Here is a 14,917-nt window from a genome sequence, read left to right as displayed (position 1 = left end):
AACGGTGAACGATCGGTGTTAGAAAAGAGCTTTTCAAGACAAACACGGGACAATAAGATCAAGAAGGTATTTCTTTGGAAATCCTCTGTCATTGATACAAGCTCAAATTTCTCATCATTTCAGATCCACCAGCAGCAAAGAGGAAGACATCCTGGGACTCTTTTCATGTAGCCTGTGAGGGCATAATTAATAAAAGAGCATTAATTTTGGAGACTAAACGTGGAGGGCTCATTCCTCCAGTTTGCCCCCTGACAAGCGTCCCGCAGGCCCCACCACTCCTACCCCTGCTGCAACATACCCACCCCGCCACATTTTGCCTCGTTTATTGAATGCCAATTAAGCAGATAAATTAGCAGGGTTCAGAGATTAATTAAAAAACCTGCTGCTTTTCTTGGGTGAAAGAAAAGAAAAAACTGCCAATTGTAAAACTTTCAGCCCCGTTTTTTTTTTTCCTCCTCCCTGTTCCACAAAAAAAAGGATGTTAATGGCTTTTTAGCTCTGAGGGTATTTACTAGAGGTAATGTAGTCGGAGGAATTTAGGTCACGGTGCCCCCGGATGGGATTCCTGCCGATGCTTCGCTGACAAATGAGGCAAAACAGTTTGAATCAGATTGCTTGTAGTCGGGTATACAAACCGTTGTATTACACCGTTCTTATTTAGGAGTGACGCGCTTAATTTATCGGACGGATTTGACATTAAATCGGATGGAGGACAACCACAGCTAAATTAGATCAGCCACGTCAGGACACATGGTTTGTCCTTACTCCCCAGCAGAGGGCAGCATGGCTCCACAACTTTCAGCTCTCGATCCCTAAAACCCTGAAGAGGATGTTTTTTCTCTCAGTTCATTCTAGCTGTCTCTTTGTGAGAGAGTGCTTCTGATAAACATCCCCCTCCATTCTAATCATCATGTCATTCCCTAGCTTTTAGTGCTCTGTCCGGCCTTCGCTTCATCCCCTGATGTCTCCCACATGAAAGACCTCTTTTGTGATGCAGAATTAAAGTAGCACGAAGATAATACTCCCAATAACACGCAGATACTGCCTATCCAGCCTATCTGATGTGATTGCATGGCCTCAATAGAAGCAGCGTGTTGTTTGATTTTGCTCTCTTGTTCAGAGTTGGGTTGTACAGTTTATATTGCTCTGGCCTTGCTACTTTTAGTTTCAAGGACTAATTATTACTGCTATTATTTCCTTTTGCCGCCCCTCGTGACTTTGTCAAAGAAACATAGATGGAAAGTGAACGTATTCAAGTGTAGAAGGACGGGGTCTCATGTAAATTGGTTATAGCGAAAATGAAGGTATAATTGTTGCTTGGTCTGAAATTTTACCTCTTATTAGTGAAAAAAATCATCGTATGAATAAACTGTTTTAAAGTTTTCAGTTGGAAATCACTTGGTTGTTATTTAACAACATTCCTTTTCTTTTAAAAAAAATAAATATTTATTATATATTATATAATTTTTAATACCCAGGTTGTGTGCACTTTTATTTTTTATAATGTTTGATTTTTCTATCTTAAATCTTAAAAGCGTATGTGGGAAAACTACACGGCAATAAAACTGGCTCTGATTCTTATTCTCAATCAAAGTTGCGCATCACTGTAAGCATTAATCCGACAGCTCAGGAAATAATCACAAGTTTTCCTTTCAAGATCCTCTTCTGTTTCGGTCTCCACCATTACATAACCTTTCTTCTCCCCGCTGTTCTTTATGTACGCAGGAGGACATGAACCTGAACGAGGAACGCAAAGCCCCTCTACGTGGAAAGGACTTGAGCACCAAACGCGAGATGGTGGTTCAGTACATCTCAGCCACTGCCAAATCTGTAAGTGAGAGCGCAAACCGGAGTGCTCTATCTTAATAGACTGAAGAGTATGTACTGAATAATTGTACGAGATGAAGTATCGTGACACTCCACACGACTCCAAATGAGTTTTAACCTGATCCTCCTGCTTTGTGGCTTGCTTTATCATCCGTTCTTGCACACCCTCACTTCTGTCACCGTCTCTCTCTCCACCCTTCATGCTTGAGTCACACATCTTTGATTGCAGTTTTGATTCATTTTCTTCATTGTTTTTATTTTATTTTTTTCTCAAATTATGCCGCAATCTGCCATTGCAGGCTATTAGATGTACATTTTAAGCCACTCACTCACTCAATGCTAGGTGTGGATGGTCAGTGCTTGTCCGGTCATGTGCTTGCATGCAAACTGTTGGTTGTCCAGTCGTGTCCTTGCATGGGAGTTTTTCTTTTTTAATGCCCAGTGGTGGCAGTGCCTTTGGTTGTTGGGTTCAAGAACATTACAGTAAAAAACACACAAGTACAAAGGTTGAGGAAAGTCAAACATTTCAGGTTATGTTCAACATGAGCTATATTATTGTCAGCTGCACCACACACTTTGTCTTTGTTCTGAGTGCTTGTCAAAACAACTGTTAACAACTACTTGGTCTGTTCATTATAAATAATAGGTTTAGGATTATGTCGCCCGTTCTTGCGGAGTAATCTGGATTTTGATCATCACTCTAATCCAAAGACATCAGTTTTATGACAGTAATCCGTGAATGTAAAATTAATTCTCTGATCCTCTTTTGGAGCAATGGCAAACCTTGTGAGCACCGAGGACCAGGAGAGAAAAGAATAAAAAAAAAAAAAAAAAAGGGACGGATTTCTGCTCCCATTGCTTCTCGAACCTGGTAGCTCTCTCTTGACATCATCATTTATTACCTTCCTCATTGTTATGGTAATTAACTGGCATTATTGATAATGATGATTATCCGAGATGATTGAATTCCTCACAGGGCCCATTATGCTTTGTGAGCACTGATACTTTATTCAAATGAATAACATAATCTGTGTAGTCAAAGGACAGAGGACAAAATGTGATGTCTGTCAGCACCCTGCTATCACTTTTAATAGGACTGAAGGAGGAGGATGGGTGGATGTCAGTGCATATGCAGATTCATGCAAGTGTGCATACGGTTACAGTAGGACGTCTTTACATGCACAGACGCTGTCAAACACTGAAATACAAGAGTGACCATGACGACAGATTAGCTTGATCTTAATAGTTTAGAGAGCTGATAATGAGAGAGACAGGAGCTGGGCATTTATGTTAGTGTTTTACAAGCCTTAGAATATACTTTACTTGAGCAGCAAAATGAAGCAACCTACACTGAACTGTATAATCCAGGGCTTTAATGGACCCTGTTCAGCTGCTTTGGAAATGAGTTAAGTTTGTTCATTAGCAGATACATTTACTTCACACCATATCTAACTTAATATATGATATTGAAATATAATAATATAATATATTGATTGAAATCTGAGTAACACTGAAGCATTCCAGCCTTTCCAGCTTGCAGCTTGTGAGGATGTTGTATAAACTGACTTACAGTGATCCTGCGCTCACGCTGTACAAATACATGACATTTGTTTAAGATTTAGATGCCCAAGTCAGTCTTAGTAGGACAGTGTCATGATTGCAGTCCAGTTTCTCACCCATATAATGTGAGCCTACACATGTATGAAAGAATTCCACCACCGAAATGGATTTCTCTTGCAGGGCTAGGCAGGTACTTTATCTGGGGCTAATGTTGCTTGTGGTTGCTGATGAGCATGCAGTGTGGACTAAATGAGAACATGTTGGTGATTAATGGAGTGGTGGTGCCTCTGCACATGTTGGGGTGTCTTTTTTTATTGTTGTTGAGGCGCCTTCATTGTTAAAGTGACTTTTTTTTTTACCAAAGATGTGTACTGCATCGTGTGGTGACAGTCTTGGGACTTGGGAAAGCCTTTATTCACCGTTGATCTCATTTTCTTGTTTGTTTTTCTTTCTAAATCATATGATAAGGTCCCACTAGAATTGTTGATATTAATCTTATAGGAGCATCCTGTTTTAAAGGCATGTTAAATTACAGCCAATGAATTACAAACAGGACATTTGTTCTCCCCAGCCCGACCACATAACACAAATTGGTGTACTTAAGTTAAAGTGAAGTATGCAGTTAAATTGCTTTGAGCTGGAAGTTTAAATCAGTAAATATTGGTGGGAGAAGAAATATAAGATGAGACATATCTTCCAGTATTCTGTGGCTGTTTTCGCAGACCTGCCCAATTGAGCATCATCTCAATTGCCCATCAAAAAACGAGCCTTTTTTTCTCTGCAGCAGAAATGGAAAGAGATGAAGCACCTTGAGTTCAATAGCTGTGCTGTAAGTGCTCGAGGTTTCCTTCGAAGTATTCGACTTTGTGTGTGGATTCATCATTTATGCAGTTATTTGGGCAATTTTTCTACTTGGAATTACATGATTGCTAATAGTAGAAAAGATTATTACTTGTTTACTCACGAAGATTACGCTAAATCTCTTATCCTCCCCGTCTTTTCAAGGGATAATTGTGCACTGACCTTGTTCGTTTAAATGTGAACTGTGTTTCAATAGACTCCAGCTCTGCTCTTGCAGGAGTGTGTCTGTGGACATCCTTGACCATCAGCTTTGCATGAACAGTCACCTTTCCCTCTCACCTCATTTCTTCTTCTGTGTTTCTATAAAAGTGTGCCAACATCATTAAAACTGCCCAAATTCCTTTTTGCACTAATACAATCACTTATTTCTCAGAGATGGACTTGGCTCCTGACAATTATTATTATTTTTTTCCCTGTTTCATTTCAAACGTGCTGTGTCTCAGATGCTGGGAGGATGTGACGGCAGGGTCTTTGAAGGGGGGATTGTCCAGTGTTAATTTGGCAGTTTTATTCAAATCTTGCTTTTTTTGTTTGATTTGACCATCAATGTGCCACCTCCTCCTTTTAATGGACCCTGACCCCCTTTGCTCTCATCATCCAGGCCCTTACTGATGAGTGCTTCAATTAGTATTTTCATTCAACAGCTACATTTGGTCTTGACCAGAAAATTCAGAGGGCCCAGACACACCCAATCCACATCAAAGAATAAATGGTGATGGAGGATGCCGCGCCATGCCGCCCATGTCTCGGGCCAAAAAAGCTGCACTTGAACACGCCGCAAAGACTGCAGTCGATAGCCTACTAGCTCATACGATGTGCGTCTCTGGGAGACAAAGTAATTCTCCACTTCCACAAGGTCGTGGTAGTCTGTATTTGCCGTTCAAAACTGTTAGCACAAAGCAGCTTTTTTTTTTTTTTACACCGTTCTCGCTAATATTGACACTTTTAATCAAGAACATGAATGATAACAAGTTGCAAATGACACTGGCAAAGAGGTGGAGGCACTCAGAGAAACTAAATGTTTCACTCCTTTGCGACTTCGATTATCAGCTTTGGTAAAACAATTTGTCTAATTCAGAATGTTACCTGATGAAAAAGAAGTTTCACGTCCTCTGGATGATCTGCTGCTTATGCTATTCTCTTTTTAGCTTGCCCGTTACGAACAGGACACACCGGAGGAAAAATAAATAACCCTTTCAGTGTAAAAGTTCCAAGAGTGAAATCTCACCGACGAACTCCACCGCCGATTCTCGATACTCAATCTGCCCAAAAGCTGCTGACAAGGGTGGCAGTGGTATGGCACACGCAGCAACAGATGCTCAATGAAGGCCCTGTAGTTTTGCTACTGTATTATGAGCCACAGCACAACTCAAATTCAAAATTTCAGTTAAGGTTGCAAATTAAAGGAGTTTTGCCCTTGTGGTGGTAAGAACAAGGTGTTACATTGGAAAAAAACAACTTGTTTGTGCTCGCCCCCCTCGAGTTCCTCCCTGACTACACCCTCAAGATAGTGTCTGTAACTTTGGTCAAGCTGCTCCTGAACAAAATTCAAAAATATGTATCCAATGTAGTAGGCACCAACATCTGTGGAAAATATCTAAGTTGCGAGTGAAGACAGTGTGGCTCATTTCAAGGTGTTGAGCCTGCAGTATTCAGATAAAATGTCCCCCAGAGCTAGACAGTGACACGCTGCATTCACTGGAGAGCAATGTGGATACACAGTGTGATTAGAAAGTCGCATGCGCCTGATCAGGTGGTGGCACGTGTAAAACGGACTTTATGGCTGTCATAAACTCTTGGGAGAGGAATGGAAAGGGGAAATCAAGCATCAAATGGCCACAGACTCGGAGAGTCTGAGAGTGACAATAAAAGAAATGGAAAGGGAGATTAGGGGAGATGAAAGGAGGGGGAGAGAAAAGGGGCGGGAGAGAAGAGAAGGAGGTAAAAGACAAAGGGGCTCAGTGCGTCCAGTAACAACTTCCTGCCATCGAAATGCATTTCCTCCAAAGCATGTCGCAGAGAAAGAAGAGCTCGGCGACGGTATAGAATACATTTCCTCGGCTGACGGATGCCTTCCCACAGTGAAACAAGCCCCATAGTTGCAGCCATAAAAAATACTAGTGCTACCTGCCACCTATTGACAGAGAACAAGGTTAAACTCCAAGAGTTGTGCCGCCTGCATGGGCTCAAGGTAGCTCCGCCACACAAAGTTGACAACTGAAGCCCGACATAAATGGCAGCAGATTGATATCAGCTCAGGGAGACCTTCTGCTGCCTCTTTGTCCGCACTAGCCACTGCTCCTTTTCAGGTCCGAGTCTTTACTAGTCAGTCTGTTAGAAGCACAGTTTGCCACAACATCTATACATGTTGATTCACCCGTTCCACAGTTGTTGCTGCCTTGCATTGATAATACCTTTGCCATGTACAACCCTCGTTCCAAAAAATGTCGGGGTAAAGGTGTATGTCACCAGTACGACCAGCACTGGAGTTAACCCAAACACAAAAGTCTAATAATGATAATAGATGAGCTTAGGTATCAAAAGTAATTTTCTGGTAATACATTTTTTTTTGCTTATTATCGGATCAAGCATATTTCTGGTTAACAGCATCAGTGTTTTATTCATCCAGTTGCAGATGAAATTAATTATTTTTCAGAAATGCGCTGCTTTGGCTCTGATGCAGCATGTCATCTGCAAAGTAACTTGTAAATAAAGTTATCAAAAACATTTAGTGGCGGCACTCGTACAGTTATTTGCCACTAAAATGTAATGGATTGGAAGTAAACCGTAGGGGGAAATGGAAATACTCAACTAAACTAAAATTGAAATAACTCAAAATTGTTACATTCCATCACTGACTGTTTTTAATGCAGTATGTGTCAAAAAGGATTAGCAAATTGTCGCCTTCTGTTGTATTGTGTGTTTTACACAGCGTCCAAACAGTCTTTGGAGTGGAGGTTGTACATGCTCCGAGACTTCCTTTGTTTTCTTTTTTGTTTTCATTTAGACACATTTTCATGTATCCCTCCTCTCAACAATTTGAACAATTGGAAAATGATAAGCTGCCAAACAGACATTATCTTCACTATGTGCTTATAATGATAAGGTTGTCTTGTTGGCTTTAAAGAAATTGTTGTTGTTGTTGTACAGTGTGTGCCATAATTGTGTGAAGGATGTTTGTGATGTCACACAAGTTACGCTAATGCACCAACCTGTAATTGAGACTATTCTCTGGCCTACTAATGATTGTGCTGTTTGTGTCTCTTTGCACATTAACCTTCTCCGCTGATCGCTGCATGCAGATAACTGGGAGCAAAGTTGCGGTAAGTAGCCCATTATTTATTTGGCTTCTCAAACTTGTTCCTTCTGTGTATCTGCCTTCATTCACCCCCCTGTTCACACACACACACACACACACACACACACACACACACACACACACACACACACACACACACACACACTCATATATCTATCTCTAAATCTTTTGGAAGAATGTCGTATTGCACGTTCCAAACTGTGCATGTGAGGTCATTTTTATGGCTTGGATTTTTATTTTTCGGGCTTGATATTGCTAATGGGCTGTAATTTGGAAAGGCTATAAATTGCCAACACGATTCCTGCATGTAAATGGTCGCACTTTCAAATGAGGGATTTTGAAATTATGCAGCCTGGAAATGAACTGGGAGGCCTTTTGTTGTTTTTTTTTTTTTTTTTTTTGCTGTTTCTCTTTTGAAACAGATTGCAGCCTAACACCTATTAGCATTTAGATATTGTAATACCAACAAAGAGCGATAGCTTTTGCACAAACACTCATCTGCAATCTAATCTGTTTATCAGAACATGTTGCATCTAAATGGCTTTAACTGTGAGTATGTTTATGAGAGGAAACACATACTGAGAATATGCAGTATATCACTTAATAAAAGCTTTGAGCACACACACATTATTATCTCGAGGAGGTTTTCGTGGCTATTTATTTGAATTTGTTGTCAACAACTCTGTGTTTGAAAGAAATTAAGGCACAAAACTGTTTTCTTACAAATGCATGTTCTTGTTTTTGTTGTTGATGTCATTTACCACCTCCCAGATAGTCTTAGCAACTTTAATTCATGCCATTAATGTGTCGGTTATAGTTTTATACTTTCTCCACATGGCAATATGCCGATTGCTTATTTTCTTTCTTAAGATCCCATAAAGTGGCACCCTGTTGCCTTTTTTGATATAAAGAATGGGCTTTGTTTTTTTTTTTTTTTTTTTCTTTTTTAGGTGCTTCTAGAAGAGTAAAAAGAGAAATTCTTTGTTATTGGTTTAGAGAGCGTCGATTGTCACTTTAAATGGTATTTCATTGCCTTTCTGAGAGCTTGGTAAGGATTAAGAGGACTGTAAAGCCTAACAGGAACACAGGCAAAGTAACGCAGGACAGTGTGACCTGGCCTCTGCGCTGCCCGTGCTCTCAGACAAACCTCTCTCTTTGAGGCATTTTACAGAGGCATTTTGTATCGATTGCGTTCTCTCCTTCTTTGTCAAACTGCTCTTTTGTGCTTGGTTATTTCAGTGGGAAGAGTGGGTTTTTTGACTTGGCCTGTATGGAGGTGGATGGAGTTGCTCTCAATCCACACATTGAACACATTGTGTTCAGTAAATGGAATATGACAGATTTACCCCAGCTTGTATTATGGCTGCTCATCCGAGATGTGGAGGCCTACTTTTAAAAGTTCTACAACCGTGACGCCTCAAGAGAAGTTTGCTCAAACTCAAGAGCATACTGAAGCATTTGACCTGAACTTTGTAACCCCTGTGTCAGTTTTGTAGATGTAGCTGTAGCTTACGGATGGGGCTAACATACTGAAAGCGATTGGCTGTCATTCTCAAAGAGGAAGAAAACAAGGAGAGCATTTAGCTGGGTTAGCTGATCGTGGTCTACAGTTAGCTCCCTGCTTGGCTGGCAGATTCCCATTTTCACGCTGTCAGCGTGCGTCGGTGGCATAGAGCGCTCTCAGATGTGCTTGAGGGAGAGTGTTGGTTAGGATTGTCTATAGGGAACATGCAACTGTAACTCCTCTGTCTCAGGCATGAAATCTCTCTGGCACTTTCCCCTCTCCCAGTAGAGAAAGAGGTGCGAATAGAGCACTGTGTGAATTGGCTCTAATCCAGTCTGACCAGCGTGTAAGTGTGCAACACTGCTAAGTCTCATATTTTCTCTCCACCTCCTTAAGCAAGATTGAGGGAAATAGGAGCAGCACACATACGCGGGTAATAACAGCAAGCCCTGCACGTAGCCTCGATCTGTGCAGACGGACCCGACAGCTCTTCCTTTGCTTTATTCTGCAGGCGCGTATTGACCACTGCGACGGCTTTATAGCGTCAGTCTCTGTAAAGATTGGCCTGATTTACGTCACAAGTCAAGGGCCACGTTGTAACAGCCCGTCAATGACTCCTGCAGCGTTTCTGTGAAAGTAGACTTCCGTCTCTCCGCGCTACCATTGACAGGCGCTGCAGCTCGGACGGAATGCTGCTGAGACTATGGGAGTGAGAGCGCACATGAGCGAGAAGCAGGGTGTGTGCTCGATGTGTTGAAAAGCAGCAATCTCCAGACCACAGGGAGGTAATCAATATCTGTATGACTGGACAGATGACTGTTTATTTCCATGGTAACACGCTGGTTAGCCCTGAGATGTCAGGCGGTGATGGTTAGTGCGGTTGTGTAAACATGTATACAACTCTGTGTATAGTTGTCAGTACTTGGATTTGAGCAAAGAGACAAAAACCCCTCAGACCTGAGAGAAAAGATCAGATGCGGCTGCGTTGTCTGTGCTCTAGCTCGTCTATAGTAATAGTTTTTTAGTTTTCTGCAGAATTATAAAAGGGCTGGTCTTTTCTTTTTAAAGTGGCTAAGGGCATTTTTTTAAGCATCAACCTTTTTTTCTCAAGTGGATGGTTGTGTGGGTGACGATGCCCCCTCAATTTAAAACTGCTGTGTGACAACGCAGAGTTCAGATTCGAAATGTGGAATGAGAAAAAGGAATCATCATTTATGAAATAGCATCTAAAATCTGGTATTTGTGTGTCATTGAATATCGTTTAGAATAACTACAAGGCCATTCACTTTTCATTGATTTAATCAGAGAAAAAGTGCTTTCTGTGGCCATATATTTGACAACATTTCAAATTAAAAGGTGTTTTTGTGTGTTTTGCTTTTGACAAGCATTGAGCCTTGAAACGCTTTCCCTAATTATCAAGTTGAACTTGAGGTATTTGTTTTCCTCTTGCCTGTGAGTCCTTTCACTTCACTTCACTTCACTTCAGTTCAGTTCCATCTAATTCAAGAGGCTCTATTGGCGTTACATTTCACATGTGCTGGCAAAGCACATCTAAGAAAGGAGATTTAGTGTACATGAATGTTAAATGTGGTACATGTATTTCTTTTTTAGTATTTAATTTTATTTTAGTATTTCTTTTTTTGATTTTTAGTAGTTCGACAGCTGCCAATTATATCTTACTTGTCAATGTATCAATTCGATTCTGAGCCAAAAATGACCAATTTCCATCCAAAGCATTGAAAGTCAATAAGCAACCTCCTTGTTTTGCTACTTTTTTTGACCAGCAGTCAAGAACCCAGAAAGAGAAGCAGGAAGATTCCTCACAGCTTATTTTCCCAACGAACCAAATGACCTTGATGTGTTTCTCTTGTTTGATTGGTTGATTTTAAATGTAGTCGAGGTGAATCACCTGTTCACTTGTTCTCTTCTATTTGTTACCACTGAGGAGCTACTAAATGTAGGATAACCAGTAAACTAGTAGTTATAGATAAGACCAGAGGATTGCGAAGCATCCAGATGGGAAATGAGGGAGACAGAAAGAGAGAGTTGCATGAATATGAGGACATGCAGACATCTGGCTCCTCTTTAACTCCAATCAAGTGCTCGTTCACTGTGCCAGGAGTGCTTACGAAGGACCTTTTGGAAAAAAAAAAGAAAAAGAAATATGGTGAGCCTGAAAGGAAATCAAGGCGCCCTCCCTCCTTCATGCCCCTCTTTACCTTTTAAAACCACATGCCTCAAAAGACTGTTTTGTTTCAAGCAAGCTATTAAACTGGGTGCTGAGGGGTGAGCAGATTTGATGTGGCACATGTCCTTGGTGCTTTAAAAGAACGGCAATGAAAAATTAATCAATAGCGTGTGCCTCCCATGCCCTGAGCCAGTGTTCACCATAGATTCTATCTTAAATTAAGATCAAGGAAACATGCTCTGGAGGGGACTGTTTGAATAAGATGTTTCTTTGATTGACTGAAAGCATCTTTCACAGTTCATCTGATGGACATAGAAAGTTGTCCAGAAGTGAGACGAGGAAGGATTTACGACCGCTGAATAGCTTATCCGAAATCTGTGACAGTCGGCTGTCTTTTTAAATAGACATCAAATCTATGCTGTTCTTTTACTCAGATGCGGTCATTTCTTTAGTGACAATCCTCGAGAATATCTTCTAGTTTCTTCCCTTTATTGAAAGGTTTGAAAGCATCGTGTGAAGGACAGTACCTACATGCTCTTGGTGGTAGAATACGTAGTTGGTACCAAAGACATGGGCGCCTGTACATCAGAACATTGCTGCAGCGCCACGGGTGATCTAAAACCCAACAGACTACCATGACATTTTATTCGCCTCTGTGTTATATAGTTTTGCGAACACAAGCTTTTGGTAGAGCTGAAACACCAATGCATGAGGCGATATATGTCAAAAGTTTTTTGGAAGGCTTTCAGCTTTTGAAAGGCTTGCGCTCCTTGACCCAGTCAATTTAGTTCTTTTCCAGAGTCTGCACTCTCAATCTCTACTAAGAAAGTAAAGTGTGAAAATTGAACTTGTTGTCTTACAGGCAGGACTGTCAAATTTAAACTTTTAAAATCATCATCACGATTCTCCTCCGTGGTCACATGACCCTCAACCAAACGTGCAGGTGCATTAGTTAAAGAAGGCTCATTATTGCTGCGCTGTATCATTAGGAGAAGTCTCAAAAATGACGAAAGCATGTGGCATAATCTTGTAGACAAGTCTCAAAATAAAGTTACTTGTATGATAAACTACATAATGATAAATAATGACATTTTACTGCATATACTATACTATTAAATGGCTAAAATTACATAACATCAGTCTGCATATCATGTCTTTTTGCAGCTTTCAAATTGCAAACTACTTTTAAATTATAATTTCTCATACCAATATTTCAAATTTACTGGATGTATTTGAAAGGCAAGATTCTTGAATCTGTGATTGTAAGTTACTTTTCGATTAATTTGTGCACATCTCTGACATTATCTTTTTTATACCACCCATTGGTATTTACAATAATAATGATAAGCTACCTCTGCTGTTGGAGTGTGTGGACAGTATGCTAGTGATAGCCAGTTGTGTGCATTTGGACGCACAACCAAAGCCAGAGGTACTGGTGTGGTGGATTGGACTTCTACCCTCGGGGTTGTTTCGTTTGACACCTGTATTTAGTTATTTTCTAACTGACATGAATCGGTTGTATGTTATCAGAGCAGCACTTCATATTGTGAGGAGCATCAGTTACACCACAGTTGCCAAGAGCTTACCCAGGATGACAGCACACACACAATTGCAATGTTTTATTTCACCGTGAGCCTTTTAAAATTTGGATTTGTTGACAGTTTTATGTAGGATTATTACACCTTTCTAAATATTCTGTGACCCCATATTGGATTTGGGAAAGCAATTCGAATAATGGTACTTCACAATTGAATTAAGCTGTGTTGTGCTGTAGCTTCTGTTTCTGTGTCTCACACGCAGCTTGAGATCTCTAATGCACACACATGAATTTAACGCGTGACAAAGTGTAAGTTGATGAAGGACAGATATTCCAGTACACTTAGTTAATGAGTTTGTTGATAGTGTAATAGCTTCAGTCGCATTCGTCATGTAATGTTGAACTTTACGGTCTACGCACGATTTATCAATTAATGTTGCTAGTTTGTGCTGAATGGCTTGTCTTCAGGCGTTCCATGGTTGGATTGACCTTTGCGGGCTGTGGAAGAAGCAAAGGTTTAGCTGTGACAGGGGGTGGGCTGTGTGGGAAGGATTAAGTCAACACCAGCTCCCACTGGGGATGAGAAAAAGAGGTTACTTCTCCATCAGCATTTGTCTTCTTTTTCCTCTTTTTTTTTTCTCTGTTTATATCTTTTCACTCCTTCCTTCCTTCCTTCTTCCCTTCAAACGTCTCCTGTCCGCGCAACATATGTCTTTTTCAAAGGCAGAAACAATCGTTTCTCTTCAATCAGAAGGGGAGAGCTAGATCTCGTTATTTTGAAGAGAACATGAAAGGCTGAAGTGGTCACAGTATGCTGATATTGGATTGAACAGTGGCTATGGCAGTGCTTTACAGTCTCTCTGTATTTGTGTTGGTGTCTGGACGCGCTTGTATGTCTTGCGTGTGCGGAGCAGCACTGTTTTTTTTATCCATGCCGCTCTAATAGAGGGAATTGGATGGCATATTACAGCTCGGATTAAGATATTGCACAGGAGAGATTGAGCATGATACAGTATTTTAGCAAAGGGGGAGGGAGGGGAAAAAATAGAAATCTTAGTTCTGTTGATTGCATATCTGTGAATTTTATGTACTGTATGCCCATCAGTGATGGAGCTTGTGAATACTGGCTATGCTCTCAGTTGTACAGCTCTCCCCCACAGCTCTGTCACACACTCAACGGCACTGTCGGCATGCTCAGCTCGACGGGAGGCTCCTGCAGGGCTGCATTAGGCTCCATAAACTTTATAGCATATTTTTACAACCCGCCTCTCTGTATGCGTCCACCATCGCATCCTATCGCATCTGCTTTAACTGTTCACACAGCTGTGAAATTCCGTGTATCCCCCATGTTTTATGGTCGCCCGCTCCTCCAGTCACTCCCGATTTCTTTATTTGCTTCTTTGGCTTTTTAATATCCTTCCCTACATGTGTGTATATTTAGTTTTATTTTGCTTGGGTTGATGAAGTTGTCTGATTTTTTCTAGTTGTAATCATGCAGAATGCTCGTAGTCATGCATTTCGGTTCATAACCTTGCCAGACTGCCTTCTCTTGTGCATTTGTGGTCCATCCAAAAAAATGCAGACTTCACACTGACAGTATGTGCACTTGGATTCCAATGTGGGTCCACATGCATCGACCCTGCTGATTTATGGTGTCTCTATCTCGCGACTGATCCAATGCAAGGACATTTGAGGACACAGAGGATGAAGAGAGGCAGCTGTTGACAAGGACCTGTGGTTAACATGGGTGGAGACCAAAGTTGTTGAAGCTGTCGGGTTTGGAGAGAGTCACATTGATGGCCTGTTTATAATCCCCCCTACTCTTGCAGTAAGCCCACCGGGCCCTGTGGGAGCGCCCTCACTGCTCAGCCAACTAGTCCACTCAGCACAACAGAGTGCTAACAAGGTAGAGTCTCTGCCTATCAGCCACTGTGCTTTCATAGCGCTGTCATACTTGGACGCACAAGAGTAAAGCCACATAATCGCCTCATCAACAGCCAGGTTCCCCCCCCGATTCCCCAGACAGCTCTCTGCTGTAATGATTGGTGACATGATCAAGGCCAGATCACTTGCTGTGTTATTGTCTGGCTTGCAGTTTCTTTTCTAAGGGTGCTCAGGAGA

At 41.2% G+C, this 14,917-nt stretch overlaps 1 protein-coding gene across 3 annotated transcripts in view; it reads left to right on the top strand.

Annotated features, from left to right (window-relative positions):
• diaph2 (diaphanous-related formin 2) overlaps positions 1 to 14,917 on the top strand; it is a 395,371-nt gene that overhangs the window by 21,143 nt on the left and 359,311 nt on the right. For all 3 annotated transcript variants that reach the window (XM_030396391.1, XM_030396392.1, XM_030396393.1), the window contains exons 5-6: positions 1,726 to 1,830; positions 7,551 to 7,571. In XM_030396391.1, the coding sequence (XP_030252251.1) occupies positions 1,726 to 1,830; positions 7,551 to 7,571 (126 nt within the window). The remainder of the gene's footprint in view (positions 1 to 1,725; positions 1,831 to 7,550; positions 7,572 to 14,917) is intronic.

The sequence above is a fragment of the Sparus aurata genome, chromosome 18 (genome assembly GCF_900880675.1).
Source record: "Sparus aurata chromosome 18, fSpaAur1.1, whole genome shotgun sequence".
Classification (NCBI taxonomy): domain Eukaryota; kingdom Metazoa; phylum Chordata; class Actinopteri; order Spariformes; family Sparidae; genus Sparus; species Sparus aurata.
This window is presented reverse-complemented; position numbering and strand designations above follow the sequence as displayed.